General features: G+C 42.2%; 1 protein-coding gene across 1 annotated transcript; it reads left to right on the plus strand.

Annotated features, from left to right (window-relative positions):
- Positions 1-9,233: 9,233 nt before the first annotated feature.
- On the plus strand, positions 9,234-16,368 carry crabp2a (cellular retinoic acid binding protein 2, a). The gene is made up of 4 exons (XM_085292009.1): positions 9,234-9,548; positions 12,784-12,962; positions 13,536-13,652; positions 15,709-16,368. Exons 1-4 carry the CDS (start codon positions 9,467-9,469, stop codon positions 15,760-15,762), a joined length of 432 nt encoding a protein of 143 aa, XP_085148135.1. The 5' UTR covers positions 9,234-9,466; the 3' UTR covers positions 15,763-16,368.
- Positions 16,369-20,059: the final 3,691 nt, after the last annotated feature.

Raw genomic sequence — 20,059 nt, forward strand, 5'->3', positions numbered from 1 at the left:
GCTGTGCCCACGTGTGCACCATATTTACAGTTTTCTACTAAGCCAGTTCACTGACAGTGTTAACTCAGGCTGATGAAGGTTGAGTGGGCTGAAAGCCTGTCTCAAGTCAACCACAGGCCCCGCTGCATGAGCCAACTGTCAGGTATATTGTGGCACATGGCCCACATAAAACCTGTCACAACCAAAGCCTGGCTCAGCTCAATATTTTTGTGCCAGCATTGGCAAACAACACTTTTCCCATAATAGAGCCAGAAATGCTAAGTAGCTCGGATTCAGCTCAAATCTGTCTACCGGCTTTGTGGTGATTGGAGCTGACCTTTTATTATTCTCATTTTGCACTTTGTGGTGTTAAATGAACATTAACAGCATAAGAGCTAACTCGCAGCTTTGACATAGCCTTCTTAAGAAGCTCTTCAACAAATTAAGGCCTGGGTGAACTGCTGCCACTCTGTATCACATTAAAACTGGTTCTCAGAGAGACAAAAACACAAACAAAATTATCAGGATGACTTGTGGGGGTTGGGACTCCACCTGTCCCTGCAGGCGCATGAGCAGGCCTGCAGTCACGCAAAGCCGAGGGCACTAAACTCCTGTAAACACTAATAACAATAGTTTGATTAGTTACAGTAGGCTCACATGCCCAGACATCTTCTACGTCTGGAGCCAAAAGGTTATAAAGAGTTTGAAGACTTAGACACAGCACCGTCAGTTTGCCACCACCAGATGGCAGGAGAGTTGCTCATTAGGCTACTCACCAAAATCCCAGGATCCAAGCAAAGCCTGAGCATAACAGTACAAACAGCCTTCAGGCTTAAATTCATTTAAAAATATATATGGTTCCTTCATCTTTTATTCTAAAAGAGAAAGACTTTTAGTTGTTTAGAGTCTTTTTAGGCACCTACAGCTACATCCTGTGAGATTTCATCGGTCATGTATTTTATTGCAAGTCACATCGTATGAGCCTAATAAACTTGGTTAGAATATAAAGTTTGATGGTAAACTGCAGAATGACAATACTTAAAAAGTCATCTGCAACTCTGCTTGGTTTTTCCCATGCTATGTCTACTTTGTCATGGTCATTATAACGGCCGGCACATGATACATCATACAAACAAATCTTCCAACACACATGCATTTTACTCTTTGCTAGAATTTCGTTTTGGCTCATTTTCGCTTGCTGTTGGTGAGACTAGATTGTTGCAGCGGTCTCTGTGAGATGATCGTCCTAAACTTCCAACATTTGTTTGCAAATTAGTCTTGAAGAGTTTTTAAAGTGCAACAACCTTTTTGGATCAAAGAATCCCACAAATATAAGTAAGATAACAGGTAATATGATACGTTGGGACAGTACAGATCAGATTGTGAATAAACAACTTTGCGATTTTTTTTGTCTTCATTTATTTTTTTATTGTTCAGTTGAATGTCCCCTCTTGTTTTGGGCTCTGTGCAAAAAATAAAAAAATAAATAAAAATAAAAAATTGAACTCTGACCTGGAGACCACCTGACCCCTTTTAAAAGAATGACATAGAATAAAACTTTACTTATATAGCACCTTTCAGGATAAAAATTACAATGTGAATCACAACAAGATACTAAAAACATACAGACAGAACGTTTCTGAAAAACAAGGTGACAAAGACGAGCGTTTAGCTGCTTTTTAAACCACTGAGTCCACAGATCTCAGGCTCAGTAGGGAAGAGCTCCAGAATCTGGGGACCACTGCAAACGCTCCTAGTTATGCTGCACAGCAAGCAGGGCCTGAACAAATGACCCCAGGGCCCTGCTGCTATTTTTAAAAACGGTTCCTGATAGAAGATTTAGGAAAAGTCGCGAGGAAACCTGGTGTTTCCATATGTTGGAGGACACAAACAAGGACTTCTGTTTGTAACCTCTCATTATTAAGTTTGAGAACACTGTCAGCCACCCATCTTTTAATAGAGTCTATTATAAACTATGTAGAATTTGTCATTTTAAAACATCTTTGGGCTTAAAAGAGGTATATAACTGAACATAATCTGTGTAGCAGTGATAATAAAAGCCCTTTAAAAAGCTTAAAATGAGCTAAAGAGGGAGTGGATATACAAGAAACTGTAAAGTGCCAGAAACAGAACCTTGTGCCACACAGCAGGCAAGAGATGCAGACGAGGAGGTTAATTTATAAGCCACAGAACCACTCCAACACAGAACCCAGTACACTCACCCAGTATGTCAAGCTATCAAGCTAAAATGACAGTCACGTATAGTATCAAATGTGGAGGTCAGGTACTACGCCAGCAAAAACTTTGTGCTGCTGAGCCATTTACAGTAAAACATGATGAAAAACACTGAACTTTTAGCACCTCTAAAGTGTAAGCATTAGACTCAAATAGCGAAATAAGCAGGATGGAGGTGTTATTATCAAGAGAAAATATTTCTTGCATACTTTAAAAAGTTATGGAGTTCTTATTGAGCTTATTTTGTATACATCTGCTTGTACAAAGCCACACTACACTGATATGAATGAATAGAAGTGCGAATGAAACAATAGGCTCATTGATTTGCAGAAAAGTTAATCAAAAATAAAAGAAGTGATGACTTGCTTGGAATTTGACAAGAAATGACAATTCTTCACTTGGTTTTCTTGTACAGCAACACCGAAAGTATCACAGATGACTCCATCTCTATGCACTGCACCTCGTAAAATTTCATCACACCTTTCCATTTCATGTATAGCTATCTCTCGTAGCTTTCTTCCCCATCATGTTTTTGCAAAGGCAGGTGAATAAAAGCTTTTTAAACCTTATATTGAGCATTTATTTTCTCACACGTCTTTGGCAAAGTCAGAGGATCAGTGAAGAAATCACAGAGCTTAATGCCATTTTCCAGTTTTCTGCCTCAAACTCACTGATATGCAGATCTACTGCTATTCAAAGCAATCGAGAGAACAATAAAGCATAAATCTGACACTGTGTCAGTTAATTGTAGAGTCTTTGGGGACACACTGTGGTCACGTACAGCAACAGTGACCAGAGGGTGACCTGCGCCAAGTATTTAACTATAGCAATTCTTCATCTATGACATCATCGCATGCACACATACTGTCCAGTCGTGCATGCATCCATATGTGCACAAATGCACAGACAAACTTAAACAGATGAGAACATTGCCTTCTGGAGACACTACTGACACACAATCGTGGCTGAGGAAAAAGCAAAAGTGGACAACAATCGTTGACTCGGGTCAAAGAGGAAAGGCAGCGGGAGAATAAAAGAATGAGTGCGGAGTGAGAGGCAGAGCGAGGGTGGAGGGGCAGAGTCGTAGGATGCAAGAAGAAGGAGGGCTGATACGATAAAAGCAGGGCTGGACTTTTATTGAACTTTTTTGGGGTTTTCAGGAAAACAAAACACATAAAATAAGGTGAAAAGCAATAAAAGTATGGGAACCAGCTCTTGTTTGTCTTCTCAGCTTCCCATTTTTCTCCAGTCCACATATGTTAGCTGTATTTCACAAAACCTTCTTCATGAACACCTCAGCCTCCCTCAGTTCCTTTCTTTGCCTCTCTGACCTCACTGTTCTCCTCTTTTCTTCTTCATCCTTCTCATCTGCTGTCTTCTGTTGGCTGCACGACAATTCAGCATCACTCAGTGCAGTTGTCACCTCAGATTAAGTGCAGGTGACAGTGTACACAGGGAAACACAGGGAAAACTTCAAGCATTGAACACACAAGGAGGACCAAATAAAGACAAGCTCGACGTAATCTATTTCTCCAGCTCCTTTTCATTCAGTGCTCACAGTCACAGCCATCTCCTCCCCTTCCTAATCAACCTCTCCCTGCTCTTGCTCTCCTGCTGTCCAGACCGGCTCATAACAAATGTGATAATTAGAAGCACAAAGACGAGGGGGGAGAGAAGAAGAGAAGAGGGGGTTTTGGAAGCGGGGCGAAAGCAGGGAGGAGCTCTGAAGGACAATACGAATAGAGTGTGAGTAATACAGGCGTCTGGCTGCAACTGCAAAGGCATCTAGAGGTTCAGTCTCATGTATGCAACACATAAGCGCACACACACAGTGTCCATTAGTGATACTTTAAATGCAAAACTCCTTGCACGATGATGTGGTGTGTGTGTGTGTGTGTGTGTGTGTGTGTGTGTGTGTGTGTGTGTGTGTGTGTGTGTGTGTGTGTGTGTGTGTGTGTGTGTCAGGAACAATCTGTGTCTGATGATTTCCATTACCAAGAAAAATAATAAGGAAAGAGTAACCGTTATGTGGGGAAACACACACACACACACACACACACACACACACACACACACACACACACACACACAAACTTGTTTTCATGTTTTGACATAATGCTTTCCCTAGCTGCTGCTCCTAACCATCAAAAGTGAACGCTTAACCCTAACCCTTAAACCCTTAAACTGTTGGTCCCCACAAGGATAGTAGAATTCCAATTTTTGGTCCTCACAAAGATATCTAAACATGCTACACACACAGACGTGCGCTCTTAACTTTTCTAATTTCTTATCTTTCCTCTGCTCTTTGGTTTGATCTCTCTGCCTCTCTTCCATGTACACAGTTAAATACTGCCATCTCTAATCAGCCCCATATGGATTGCTGGGTCAGCATGCCAGCAGCCAACAGTGCTGCACACACTTTTGGCTGCGAACATGTGTGTCTGCAACTGTTGTGAAAGTCACACAGAGCAGGGGTTCGCAAATGTTTTAATGCTGTGACCCCCTTTAAACGTATTTATGTCTCGGCATGTAATTTTTAGAGGCTGGAAGAGGTTCAGCTGTCATGCATTTTGTGCAAAAAGTGAAAAGATTACAGAAAAAGACACAGTCTTGTGTCACGTAAATGTTTTGTGTTCTTTCCTGTTCTATTAGTCATCTAAAAGGCGCCTGATTCATCTCATGACTCTTTGGGGAGGTCTCAAGCCCACACGGACCCAGGGTTAAATCATAAAAGAGAGATACGGTAATTTGGGGAATGTTAGTCTGCAGGCATGTGCACTTCTTGCCCAGTGGTTTCCTGTGAGGGTAAAGGCCAGTAATAATGACTTCCAGGAGCTGGCAGTTTGGAAGGCCTGGGTCAAGTTCACATCTGGGATTACTAAGATTAGTGGGTGAGAATTTTTACTGGAGGTCATCGGCATTATAAAGTGGAGAATGCCACTGAAGTGTGGCTTTAACCCGACTGATCGCATTCACACGCACAGGCTCCAACTTGTGCATACATGTCGCTATATTTTTTTATTCTTATTGCAACACAAATACGATAAGACATCTGAAATAGGACACCCACATTTTAGACATACTTTAGATACAATTTGCATTAAATCTAATATGGTGTGAGCTTTTTTCCTGTTTTCTTTCATGACCACATGAGGAAACTTTGGAACAGTAAATAGTCTGTAGATTGTAACTTTCACAGATATGGCTCAAATCTGTGTCATTTGAATGAGGAGAGGAAATAGGAAACAATACGCAGCATAAGAGGAAGTGAGTGTGGAGATATGGTACAGGTCACCCTAGGGAGGGTGTTGATACAAGGCTCAGTCTGTTTTAAATGTAACACAGAGAAGGAAATACAGCTGGAAATTCTCTGCTGCCAGCGACACAACTGTGAGGATTGCAGGGTATAGAGTGTTTAACCAAATGATTTCGTTTAACTGTTTCATGGTATCACCAAGGATGTCAGTGTCACAGTCGGCCCAGTTTTGTTCTAATTAAACAACTGTGTAAAGGATTCAGATTAATTGTGCTTCTCATCACAGAAATGAACAAACCTTCCTTAATAATAGCATTTGGCAAAGTGCAGCAGGCTCCACATAACCAATTATTTAGCATCCTCATTCCTTTCTGTGTGATCCAATTTCAAGCCATTGAAGTATTAAACTGAACCCATCACTACCTCTGAAACCGCACATCTCCAAATGTTTCCCTTTCTATTAGTTCAAAGAAGTACAAGTACATTCTGAAAAGGTTCTCATTTAAAGAAAGATTAATTTGGAAAACAGGTTTATTATATTATCATGATTATTCACAACCTTTGATGTCCTACAAACTATGCAGAATTTTTCAAATACGTCAGTTTTCCTGCATTCTTGCTGTCTGTTGTCAAGGCAAAGAAACACTAGTGTCATAAATCAAAGAAATTCTTCAGAACAACCCTTTAGCTAAACTGGTTTACTGGTGCAGCATGGTTAATGTCCTGATCGATAAGAAGGTTGCAGATGGGCAATGTCTCAAAGGTGTCTGCAGGACAAGAGACAGCTAAAACTCCAGTGATGCGTCTGTTCTATGTCTCTGCAGTTTTTACTTTGCAGAGACACAAGACACACAGCCAAGGGGACCTACTGGACCCTTAGTGGCCTGGAAGCTGCATGTGTGTCACCCCTGCTGCTGCTGCTGCATTTGATTTGATGAAAACACTGGCTTAGTTATTATCAGCTTTTGCTGATGTCATTTAGTCACATTAGTTAGAAAGTTTGAAAAATCTGATTGTGCATAAGCTGGAAATAGTAAATATTTTCATTGTCAAAACTAATTGTATGATTATTTCTCAAACAGAACCCCGAATTTTTTTCTGCGTTGTACTCTTCTTCTATGGTATTATTGCTGCTTTATGTTATTGTTTCTATAAATGCTGAATGTTTGTAGCCATGCTGATAAGAGCCAAAAATGACTGTAAACAGGACACAAGAGATTCTGTTTAGATTGCACATGGTGCAGCCTGCCTGTCAGTCTCTGTGATGGCAGTTGGTGATATCGGTTACCAATAATAATCTTGGTATGAGAAAGAACACAGAAAGATGAAGATGACAGAACAAAAGAAGTAAACAGTATATGTGAGGATAATAGCTGGAACATAAGGAAATAGCTTAGATAAAGTTGGCGCAGGAGCAGGAAAATAATACTTCTTACACCTCCGAAGACAGATCTTAATCTGTCGCCTTCGTTCATCCACTGCTCTTAACCTCTCCATCGCTGTTGGCTTTTGATCTCCTTGCTCTCTCTTGCTGACTCACTCTCCCTATCCTTCTCCCCACAACAAAGAGACAAAAATTGACATGCACTTCAGTCTCTAACTTTCTCACTAACTAGCCCCCCCTCCTTTTTTCTTCTCCTTTCCATCCTCTCCCCTTCTGTTTTTGCCTCTTCCCTCTCCTCAACATGCTTGAGGAATGTGTCAAAGCAGAACAAAAGAACAAAAGCTTGACAGGAGGAGGAGGAGGTGGAGAAGGTCGAAAAAGAGAAGAAAGGGGGGGAGAAAGTAGCATGAGGTAAAGGAGAGACAGAAAGGAAAAGAGGAATGGAGGGAAGGAATGGGGGGCAAGAGAGAGGCTGAGAGGAGCGGGGCACGGTTGAGTGGATCTGAATGTTGAGCTTTGCTTTGTCATCACGTGCTGACATGCAGCATCACACACATTTCAGAGCTCTTTATCAACCCCCCCATCTGAACAGCACACACACAACATGGGTGAGGCTATCGTCCTATACTGCATGACTGTCTGTTTCATTCAGTGGCTTTTGATGCATTTCTTGTTATGTCATGCTAAAGCGGTAATGGCCTGTGATGACGCTGAAGACGAATTACTCCATGGTAGCCAGCTGTCCTTTGTAACCTTGGTGGTTTGAATCAGCCACCTTTAAACTGGGGGCGTGATCATGTCCTCTTTTCTTAACCATAGACCACCACAGATGCTGTGCTTTAATATAAAGATTCCCATGTGGATTTCGATTGATCTCAGTAATAAACTTCACTTTTTTACTTCACTATCAGGTGTTTTGATTTAATAATATAAGAGAAAACTGTTAAAGAGTTTAAAAAAGAAGAAGAGGTAAGCCAGCTTACAAAAAACATGAGTGACATAGAAGAAGAAAAAGAGAAGACTGGAGTGCAAATTACACCTCTAATATGGCTGTCTTGTGAGGACATGCTGTGATTGTGGCATGGTGTGTGGCCAGTGACTTAGATGTTAGGTGTGTGTGTGTGTGTGTGTGTGTGTGTGTGTGTGTGTGTGTGTGTGTGTGTGTGTGTGTGTGTGTGTGTGTGTGTGTGTAGATGAAGGAAACAATGAGAGCAAGCTTTGTTCACATCAAACAGACCCGCCGGGCCCGATGCAAACCAAAGCAACTGAACGCAGAGCTGTGCGCAAAAGCGCATATCAGGTTACCAAATATCAATCTGACACTGTTATTGACCTCTGTTAGTCACTGTGTCTTTGTTATAACACTGACACTGAGCCGGTGTGTGCGTGAAGCTTATATCCTAAGCCGTGGGGGTATGGGGGCTAATGCCCGCGCCTTAAAGTCGCCCGGGTTACCTCGCGCTAATTCGCCGTGCAGAATTAGCGGATGGGATCATCCATCAAGAGTCAATAGTTAACGTCTGCTTTGTCCAGTTGCCATCCATCATCAGCGCGTGCGTGAGCGCGCATACATACGGTGTGTGTGCGTGTGCATTTCCGTGTGTTCTTTATAGGACTACCTTCCGACCCCGCAGGGCCCCTGACCCCGCCTGACGCGTCTCCTCCCCTCCTCTTTCTTCCGCCAGCGGGGGGCGAAAAACTTTAATAAGGAGAGCCACCGCTGACCTGCGCCAATAATACCTCTTATTTTTAATCCCAGCCCCACGTAATATATTTCCCTCATGGGTTCGGGTTGTTTTTTCCTCTGACGCAGGCTAGCCCACCAGTTGCAGCCGTTAGATGTATCCCATTACCTCTGCTTATATTTTTATAACACAGAACCAGGGCGTACTGGAGGCTGGGAGATGAACTTGGCCCCTCTCTCACTCTCTCTTTCTCTCTCTCTCGCTCTCATCACACACCCACACAAACCGCTCCGCCATCTCTTCAGGTTGGCAGTTGACTTGTTCTTCCTTTGCGCCGCCCTGCCAAGACGACATGTTCTGTCAATACTGACCTGGTTACATCCTTTCTGTTTTGCAATGACAACATTGATGGTAATATGTAGTTAATGTAATTGCCTAAAGTAAGTGGCTAAACACCTAATAAACAGAGCACGCGGGAGTTTCGGGGAGTGGTTAGTTTGGGTGGTGACAGGTGCGCGTATGGATGAGAGGGGTCTCCAAACGGCGTCTCCCTGGGCCGAAGTGCACAGAGTGCTTGCTGGGGTGTTCTCAGGTTAAAGCACTGTGGGCCTGTGCCTGTAATCTGTCGGCCTCCGGGGCGTGTCCGTTCAGAAAGGGGCGTGTGCATCCCTACACAAGTATCTTTGCGCTCCGTGTCATTCATTTGAAGTGCAAATGCTTATAACGTGCACTGCTAGATAGATGAGATAAGAGCTGCTGTCAGTAGGTCTCTCATCCCGGGAAGAAGGCAAAACCAAGTCACGGACAGATCCAAGCCATCTGGCGCACACACAACTTGTTCATTTTTGACGCACAGACGCGCACTGACTGCAGCCCAGGACCTGACAGCTTATCTAGTCCACACCACTAAGCAAACTATCGCCGAACATGGAGCGCAAAATCCCAGATTTCTCCGGCACTTGGGAGATGAAGAGCTCTGAAAATTTTGAGGAACTCTTGAAAGTGTTAGGTAAGTAATGTGAAGCAAGGTTTGTTTGTTTTTTTCTTAAATCATCATCACTGTAAGTGGCAGTTTGAACGTTTTTATGCGTCAGTGGTTCCTGGTGAAGCTTTTAGTTCTGTTCATAGAGACAGATCAGATGTGTCAGCTCAAACTGTAGCTTTCTCAGCACATTGTGAGTCTACCTCTGCGTCCGTGCACCAGCGTACTGCATGGGTGGGGGGTCTTTGTCATTCTGCTGCAGAACCCCAAACTCCGTTCTTGGCCCCCAGCCAGCCCCCCCTCTTTTTTATCCTCTCTCATCTCCCCTTTTGGCCTCCCCTGCTAACACAATAGCGACAAACGGCGACACATCTGTCTGTGTCTCAACCTCAGATTGTTTGCGTGTGTTTTTAAAGAGGACCGTTATGACACAATACAGTGCAGGACAGTGGCATCGTTATCCGAAGTGACAGTCCGAGAGAAGAACAAATACCTGCCGCTGAGATCCACGCTGTTTTTTTGTCTGGCTCATTTGTAAACCGGCCAGTGTGTGCGTGAGCGCGCCTGTAGGGCGCACTACAGGCGCGCATCTGTCGTTAGTAGCCAATTTTCATTAGATGACTTGGCAGTGCACACCTGGAATCCGTTTTATCGCAAAGCGCCAACAACACCGCCTTTATCTTAGTCTCTTAGCTACCTACACATATAGAGGTAACTGAACTACATGAATCCCGTACCACCACTACACAAATGAAAGACCACCGGTTAGTTTTAACGTCTGTTTGATCCAGATTATTCTGACCAAAGGCAAATATGGCACCGTGCGCAATAATGCGAGGACAGGATATTTTATGCGTATACTGTCTGTCTAAAAGGACGTTTCTATGACTTTTCGATGAAAAGAAAGGTCTGAGCGCCTGTAGCAACCTTTAAATCTCCTCTTAAGATATACTTTCATCACCTGATTTTTTAAATACTCTTCTTTTTCTTTTATTTCTCCTTAAATGGTTTTAGCATATGTTCTAAAATGCATTGTTCTTGCGATGCGCCTGCTTTGTGCACTTTGTATTTGAATTATTTTATCTCTTGTTATTATTATAAGACAACATTCCAACAGCAGGAATGCTGTGTAACTACCACACACAAACACACACACATCCACACCCTTTACTGCATGTGTTCCTTTAATTTACCTCTACATTGGGATGACTCACATAGGGGAATGGGCTCTGATCCCTGGTTTCATTGGAGGCAAAGCACAGCTGGATGCATACTGTCATCACCTACTACCCTATTCCCTCCATCTATCCTCTCTTCCTTTCCTCATTCCAGCTCTCCTCCCTCTACCCTCGTCTCTCCATGTCCCAAATGCTTCCTCTGCCCTATGATCTTTGACCTCTGACCCTGATCGTCTGTCTGAAATTGTGTTTGTCCCCCAGTGGTGAAACTTGTGTGAATTAAAGAATTTCGGTCACAAAAATTAACAGCGGGAAATACCTTGAGAACCTTCGTATCCCTCTGTGGCTTCCAAAGGTTTTGGCAGGCCAGCAGCGTCTAAGACAAAAAACTGATGGGGGCCACATTTTCACTTCTAGGCTTTTATCCTTGGTCGTGCACAAGGAGTCATTACATATGGTATCTGTGGGGGAAAAAACTGAAAATAGGCTACATTGTGAGTAAAGCTATAAAGCACATGTATAAATGCACAGTAGCAGCTATGATGTGCAGTGATTTACAATAATAAAAAGTAAATAAATAATCACATTTTCAAACTTTTGCCACCCCGTCACAGCATGGAGGAAAAAAGTATTTATATAACCAAATTAAATAAAGCAAGTCGTTCCACAATGTAAACACACACATACTGCAAATGCCCCCTGAAATGTTGAGAATTATTAGCATAACATAATATTTAAGTACTTGGAAGTATTAATAATTACCTGGAGCAAAAAAGGTATAAGTAATTCCTGCAAAATAATGTCTTTCCAAAGAGTGGCCATTCATCTGCACACCACAAGCTCACAATGCATTTATATATATGAAGCTGCTTGTACAGTGCATACAAATTATACACAGGGCATAGGCTGGACAACCCAATGCATGGCAAATGACTGTGCATTTCTCTCTGTATATATTTACACTTGGTGACAGGTGGGAATGTGTGAGAGGTGAGAAGTGTGAAACCCAACTCGCAGCAGATACACACTGGGCGGCATACACACACTTCCCCTCACACTTGGACAGAGATCTTCGCACACCACACGCAGACCGCTGCCCCTCGTCTGCCCAGGCCCCCAACCTCCCTCCCCCATACCGGTCTTCTCCTTGTTCCCTCTCTTTTCCCACGGGGTAACATCATTTTTTTCCTCCTTCCCCTTTTCAGATAATCACTATTGGACAAACCTTTTCCTCCTTCACATTTTTTAAAACTTTTAAGCACATTTCAGTGGGAAAAAAGGCTGGGGAAATTAATTTTATTAAAAGTAATACTGCAGATTAGTTTATAAATGTGGCTAAAGTTACCAAACACTAACATTAGTTAGATTTTACGTGACTTGTCTTTTTTTTGGGAGTGCTGTTCTGGTCACTCTTTTGTGAAATCATTGTGAAATACAGATGACCAACATACCACAAACTGCCCCCGTATGGAGAAGCCTTTTACAGTCACACAAAATATTGAATGAGTTATGCTTTTTCCCTAGAAACAGAAAAAAGGGGAATAACTGAGATTACACTTCAGGAAGTGCAAATCGCAATCACGGTGTGAGTGTTAAAGTCAGTAAGCGTGTGTTTGCATGGCCGCAACGATGATTAAGTCTGTGGAGGGGGATTGAGGCATGCTTTGTCATATGACCTCATTGTTTCCTGTGCAATCATTATTGGAAAGCACTGTGCATTTCAAGTCTGCTCCAAATTTTGCCCCGTGTGTGCAGAAAGACATTGCAGATAAGCAGCAACACAACAACACTCAAACACAACCACACAGCCGATACAGGGCTTGCTTGTCTTTGTTTGCTTGTGTTTTTGTTTACACTCTAATACACAAGCACAGGAAAAAAAAAGATCCATCTCCATGAACTGAGTTTACCAATGTCCCAGGGAATATTTTTAGTTTTAGTGGAAGCAGTAGTGTTAATTCAAGGCACCGCATTTAGCTGTGGAAGAGCATTGGCACTATGTTTTTTTGTCATTATGTGTTGTCTTTTCTGGAAATCTCTTCTCACACATGCTCTTTCGCATTTTCTGTTGCTTGTTTGTGTAGGTGTGAACGTGATGCTACGCAAGATTGCAGTGAAGGCAGCCTCCAAGCCCCTGGTGGAGATTACTCAGGATGGAGAAACGCTCTCTATTAAAACATCGACCACAGTCCGAACCACCCACATCACCTTCACTGTTGGGCAGGAGTTCAATGAGACCACTGTGGATGGGCGTCCCTGCACGGTACACAAAATATGGACATGAATATATTACTAAATGCACTTCATCTCTTCTTGGACTACACATGGACACACACATACATAACCAAATACACAGTAGATATGGGTGGGAGCTGTGTAGATTACATCAATCTGTTTAATTTGGCTTTTCATCATATTTGGACTGATAGCACAGCTTTACCCCTCCCTTGGTCTCTGAAGGCCTATCATGCTACACTGCACTCCTTCACACACTTTACAATCCCTTTCAACTTCCCATCTTCCCTCCGTTCCCCCTACTTGCCCTTTGCTACCCTCTGTCCCTCCCTAATTCTCCCCGCTACTCTCTCCAATTTCCCATAGATGGCCTCTGTTCAGCCGTTTCCAAAGCAAACACATGCAACCCAGCCAGCGCTTCGCTCTACTAACGATGAGCGCATCACGAGTTATCACCTCTCAGTGATCACCCTGCTAAAGCCTTTTTGTGCTCTCTCTCTATTAGACACTCCCTCATTAAGTTCCCTTCCCTACAAATGGCATCGTATTTATTCGTGTCCATTTATTTGTGCATTCATTCGTGGGTCTAATGGCTTTTCAGAGTTTTCCACGTTGGGAAACAGACAGCAAGATCAGCTGTGAGCAGACTCTGCAGAAAGGAGAGGGGCCTAAGACATCTTGGACCCGAGAGATCACCAGTGACAGCAAGCTGATCTTGGTAAAACACACAAACTATCACCTGAGCAAGAGTTTAGATTTGGAGACTAACAAGTGCAAAGCTTTACCATAGATTATAGTTCACAAATTATTGTACACTATCCACTACTGATCTACTACTAAACTGAATTTTCAGACTTGAAATTAACTAATTTTTTTTTTTTTAAAAGTGTGTTTTAAAGATCATTATTAAAAAAGTGGCTAAGGAGTAAATCTTAAAATGAACTATGAACTGTATATAAAAAATGGACATTGCCACTGTGCTGCCTCCAATGTACACTTTGAAGCCTTGACCTTAGCGTTGTGAACATCCCCATTTATCATTTTATAGCCATAAATAATTGCAATTGGACCATAGGATGAGGTGCGAAGTTGTCAGCTAATTTCAGGAAATTTGACATCCCTAATTTATACAGGATCACACACACACAGACATTTGCTAACTGCTGTGCAGCATATAGCACAAGAAACACAGTGACATGGTCCAATTCAGTAACCCAGCAGTCACCAACCAGCAACATCTGCATGAGCTACCAGTCACCTGTCAGTCGAAGAAGCTACACCCTTAACATAGTGGCCATGAAGGGGGAAATTAGCTTGAGAGACCAGTTTGTAAACGTGTTTATTTTGTCCATGTGGATCAACTACAGGCTGTATAAAATAGATGCTCATCAGTTCTAGGACTCGTAAACCAAGTGCAGAAATGCTTTAACCCTGCATTTTTTTTTCTAATACCTAATAGCTCATGACTCCTCTGGCTACAAAAAGAAGTCCAGCTGTGTAGAAGTCTATGGGTGCAACAGCTCTTGAGCTCACATGATCTATGACATCATTAAATGCTTCCCCAATGAGTTTATGCTCTCAGTTCGCACTTTTAACTTTAATACACAATAATTATGTTATATCTAAATCATGGTCCTCATTCGAGTCAAAAATGAAGATAAGAAGGTTATCTTCACGTTGGCTATGCCCATCTTTTAATTACAGTCTGTGGGGATTGGCTTACTTTTGGTTCCAGCCTCAAGTGCCCAATCAAAGTACTGCAGTTTGGGGGGGGTTGGGCGCTTGTCCTTTAGTCCAGGTTGTTTCCCCTTATTTAAACTCTGCCATCAGCAAAATTTTATTCAGCTGTCGTGAAGACAGTTCAGTTGTCATCACATGAACAAAGTGTGTACTCCGTGTCACAGCAAGACAACTGGCTGACAAACAGACCACGACAAAAGCTGCTACGTGGATCTTGTTTTACTTGTGAAACCTAGAAATATTCTTTTGTTTATAGCAACGAGGGCTGCATGGGCTGTAGCATTGCACTTCTGACATTAGCTGCATGTGTTTGCAAGACACTCACCACACAGAGTTGAGTTATTGTGCTCAAATAACCTTTTTGGAGTCCACTTATATCTGCTGCCTTCTTACAATAAAATACTAATCTAATGAAAAAATAAACACAGAAGCATAATTGCACTTAATGGGGAACCCCACCCAGCTAGCACTTCATGTTGATTAAAACAAACTTTCTGATGTAATTAAATTAAATTACATTAATTAAAATTCTTATTTGACCCAGTAAACCAGTTCAGCTAGAGATAAGATACCACGCAGGCTTCAGTCTGGAGTGAACTGTTTTTAAAGTGCAGAAATTGCAAACACAGTAAGTATTTATGGGGAGATGCTAGCTTGAGGGCTGGCAGTAAATAGTTCACATTTAAGACTCCTGAAGTCTTGTTAAGCACCAAACCCACAACTGGTTTTTAGAAGCCAGCGTAGTTGTAGTGTTTGTGTGTGTGTAAGAGAGAGAGGGAAAGCAAGCAAAGTGTGTTTACTCTTTGCATACACAGTGATTGGTCAAAACAGTTTGGCACAGTGACATTATGTTAGTCATAACTGCTGGAGGCAATAAAAACTGGACTTTTAGGGTGGATTAACATGAATGGCTGTTCTGTGAAAGCTTTAACTTTTTAAAAATGAATTTATGGCTAACTCCATGCCAGTACTTTTGCCTCAGTGTGTGCGAGTATCCTCATTAACTGCCCTCATTGCCCTCTCTTTCTTTTCAGACCATGAGAGCAGATGATGTGATATGCACCAGAGTCTACGAACGACAACAATGAACAAGAGCACTTCTCACTTTTCGCCCTTTCAGCGCGCCCCGTGTCTACAGCATCACCGCTTTGTGTCATTGCTCCTCTTTGTCAGAGCTGGGAAATAGCAGCCTATAGTTTTATTCCAGCATCCATGTTAGCTTCACTATATAATAGGTGTGGTAATTATATCTAGCATGTCGCATGTGCACTATAGTCTTAGCTACTGTGCTATCCGTCTGTCTTTCCAGACCCATCAAACGTGACCAGCTGAAGATTTGAACATGAACATGTCTTCTGCATTGTATTAGACTTGCTAAGGAACATCTTGTGTATTTGGCATTGTGTGTGTTTGAGTGTGAGTGTGTGTGTGGAAGGAGATGGGCTGTGAGACTATATTTGTAGACGTGTAAACCAATCTATGAGCTCTTCCAGTCTCCGGGTCAGTTTTGATGTGTCCCTCTGTCCTCTCTGTTGCCCTGCCCTCACAACTTTAACCTTTTTCTATCTCATGATGACATTTTATATTTATTACTACGCTAGAGTCGGTTTTTACATTGTGTCTCTTTTATACGAAATGTGATCGTAGGAAACAACACTTTCTATGGGAAAACAATAAACTACGACATTAACTCAGCTCGACTCTTTGCTCTCCTGTGTTGAAAACCATTAGGAGCAGAAGCGCATTTAACAGTGCCAGCAGTGTTTTATGGTTTGTGAGTGTAGCTGCAGAAGGTGTGCCCATTAGACGGCTCCATCTTATTTTGGGTTTGCTGTCAGCTGTCTGCAACTAGAATAACTTGTCTGTCCCCTCCCGTTTAGTCTTGCTTCCTCCCAACCTCCCTTCCCTCTCTCTGTCAGTCATCTCGGTGCAACATGTCCTCCTTATTCTTCTCTCACAGTTTCATCTTGCAATGTTTCCCCGGCAGCTGGCTCTCATTTCTTTTATTTCCATATTATTTGCCAGTTGGTTAAATGATTCATACTTTTAAAGCCCTAAAAGGCTGCTTGACTTCAGGGATATGTTGTGTTTTTAATCCACTTACTCACTTTCCAGTCAAGAGTTAGATGAGAAGATTGATTCCACCTTTACATATTTAAGGCCTAGACATGTGGCCACTATATGGGCAAAAGTACTGGGTCACACCACACCTGGTATGCACCAATCCAAGAGTATAATAATGAGCTGTAAGTGATATTATGGCAAAGGGGAAGCATTTAGGAACAAATTCAATTAAATTCAAGTTGATTTAAATAGCACCAAATCATGACAACAGTTGCCTCAAGTCATTTTTCACTGTAAGGTAAAGACACTACAGTACTGGAGAAAACCCCAACCACAACGAGCAAGCACTTTGCAATAGTGGGAAGGAAAAACTCCCTTTTACCAGGAAGAAAGTTCCAGCAGCATCCAATTCGAGGGGGGGGGGGGGGGGGGGGGGGGCAGCCATCCACCATGACTGGACAGGAGAAAGAGAAGAGAAAAAACATAGAATAAAGAAGAGAAATTACAAAAATATAGCGACATGCTGCAGTCGTATATAAACACACAGGCAGTGAAAAAAGTGCTCAGTGCACCATGGGAAAGGCTCGCAGCATGCTTGGGCCTCCAGTAGTGTAACTAAAGGATAACTAACAAAACTAACTACATGCTTTATCAAAAAGGCAGGTTTTAAGCCTCATTTGGAATGTAAAGAGAGTGTCTTTCTCCAAAATCCAAAATTGGAGTTGACCCCACAAGAAAGTTGCCGGATAGCCGGAGACTCAGCCTCCCATTCTACTTTTAAATATCCCAGGAAACACAAGAAAGCCAGCAGTCTGAGAGTGAAGTGCTCTATTACAATAAAAATCTACAGTGAGTCCTGAGTTGATCATTCAAGACCTTGTATGAAAGGAGAAGGATTTTAGATTTGATTCAGGATTTAACAGGGAGGCAATAAAGAGAGGCCAGTATGGGAGAAATATGCTCTGTCTTTCTGATCCCTGTCCATACTCACTGCAGCATTTTGGATCAGGTGAAAGCTTTTCAGAGAGCTTTAAGAGCAACCTGACGGTAGTGAATTATAATTTTCCAGCATAAAAGTAACAAATGCACAAACTAGCTTTTCAGAATTAATCTGAGACACAGAATAAAGAAAGCAGTCCTACGTATTTGTTTGATATGCATCTTCAAGGACGTATCCTGCTCAAAATAGACACATTGTTTCTAAGGTTTTTCAGACAGAGGGTAAGCTCAGTTATGTTTGAATTTAGGAGAAGAAAATTACAGGAAATCCTGGCCTTCACGTATGTCTTTATTATATGTGTTTGGCTTGACACATTGATTTAAGTAATCTGGCTTCCAGGACTCTGCTGATTCAATAACGTATATAATATAAGTTCAAACCCAGTCTGGCAGTAACAGCAATGCAAAAGCTGCACCAGGAGTGGATGGATTTCCATAACCAAGCAGCTCCTGTAGGTGTAAGATTTAGATGGCCAACTACTTTTGTCCACGTAATGTGTCTGCATATAAAAATGCAGAATCTGTAGACAACAGGTTTCTACTGTAGTTCGAGTTCTATTGACCAATTAGATTTGCATAGGCTTTGGTTGCATGTGCAGGTAAACAGTCGACGTGGAGTTTCACCTGGTTTCACCTGATGATTATTTAGCTTTTTATTATGAAACAGATATCTCCTCACCAATTGTTAAAGCCTTTAAAATTGTTTATAGTCAGAGGCAGCAAAATTGCCCAAACCAGCACAACTAGTTAATGTGATATACTAAAAAAAAAAAAAGTCTATAAATACCAAATGTTAGGACCTTACCTACTTATTTACATGTGTTTTTTTTTTTAATCTTACACTTCATGTTTAGAGGTGTTGGTAGCTGGGTGTTTCTGCCTATACAAAGAGCAGGGTTGTTGAAGCTAACTAACTATCCATTTGAGGTAGATGAGACCCAGACACAAGAGTGGTATTGATCTTCTTGGAAAAAAGGTTAAAAGGAATCTCTGACAGGTCAGCCTAATCCATTAAATGTCCTCATTTATGGATTTTATATTATTGCAACTGTGGAGCGTTACTGGACAAATAGAGGTCAGCCCGAGATCTTTTTGGGCCAGACGTTGAACCTCTTGACCAATCGTCAAATGGTCAGAGTTCGGGCAGTGGGCGTGCCTCTAATGGCAGGAAATGCCACTTGGATTACAGGGTACAGCTGATTGACAGCAGATGTGCTTAACAACAAGCAGGCCATTAAGGGTCCTGGAAATGGAAGAGGCAGGGGGGGGGAATTGACAAAACAATATCCCACACACATTTACGGTCATGTAATAAGTGAAAAAAAGTACAGATGGATTCCTGAGGGAGGAATTTAGCGTTGACAAAACTTTTTTCTTTAAAGAACTATCTCATCTTTATTTCTCTTCTTGCCCTGCAGCTGTGTATAGTTACGGTGTGACCCCAATAAAGTCCCTTCCTCTGCCTCCTGCCCTAATAAAAAAGGTAAATAACTGCCCCTCCCTCTCTGTTTATTGCCCCCTGGGGCAGTAAAAGGCAGCTGTCTGGCCCCCTTCAAAACGCCTTCAAAACATGCATTTCACAGAGAAAACTGAAAACACACATTCTGTCAACTTTTCACACACACCATCCAACACCCACACTCTACATGCAGTTTATAAAACACTGTGCACAAAAACAGGTGAAAAAAGCAGTATGGATAACTAAGAAGACACCGAGCGCACTCGTGTCTGCTGATGACATCCTGACAGCATCGTTATTTCTGCAGGTTGTTGGCTTTAGAGAAAACATAGCAAGGAAAAGAAGATATGGGAATACCTTGGCAAACTCTGGACAAACATACTGCACGCCAACACTGTAAGAGAAACAGTAACGGATATACTGTAGGAAAAAAATACAGACATGCATATACACAATGATTAACAACTGCTGCTCTTCATCCATCAGATTTAAGTGGAAACTTGACACCACCTGAACATGTCTAACAAGTAACCATGGGCAATCGCAGATAACTGAATAGAAACTAGATGTTGGTGTTGTCGAAGTTTGTGGGGGAGCAGGTTAGTTTAGCTGCCCCGGGGCCATGGCTGACTCAGGGTGGCGTTTGATAAATGACTTACACGCATGCAGGAGTTGAGTGTGTTCTTGCCTGCATACTTGAGTGCGTGTCACAAAAGTCAAGACAGGTGATTTGTGATCTGGTTGAAGGAATTACTGAGGAAAAGGGTCAAGTGCATTCTGGGTTAGATTGTAAAGGAGTGGGAGGTGTCAGAGAAAGAAAAATGTCCTGTGGGTGCTCAGAGAGCACACCTGGCAAAAAGCAG

The sequence above is a fragment of the Mchenga conophoros genome, linkage group LG11, assembly GCF_057382185.1.
Source record: "Mchenga conophoros isolate Kocher_MC1m ecotype Shallow Benthic linkage group LG11, M_conophoros_male_GT1.1, whole genome shotgun sequence".
In the NCBI taxonomy this organism is placed as follows: Eukaryota; Metazoa; Chordata; class Actinopteri; order Cichliformes; family Cichlidae; genus Mchenga; species Mchenga conophoros.

What these genes read in the sequence shown, in the direction of transcription:
- crabp2a (XM_085292009.1), top strand. Translation starts at nt 9,467, where the DNA reads ATGGAGCGCAAAATCCCAGATTTCTCCGGCACTTGGGAGATGAAGAGC. An exon ending in GGAACTCTTGAAAGTGTTAG is followed by an intron (nt 9,549 to 12,783) that starts GTAAGTAATGTG and finishes TTGTTTGTGTAG; the next exon opens with GTGTGAACGTGATGCTACGC. An exon ending in GTGACAGCAAGCTGATCTTG is followed by an intron (nt 13,653 to 15,708) that starts GTAAAACACACA and finishes CTTTCTTTTCAG; the next exon opens with ACCATGAGAGCAGATGATGT.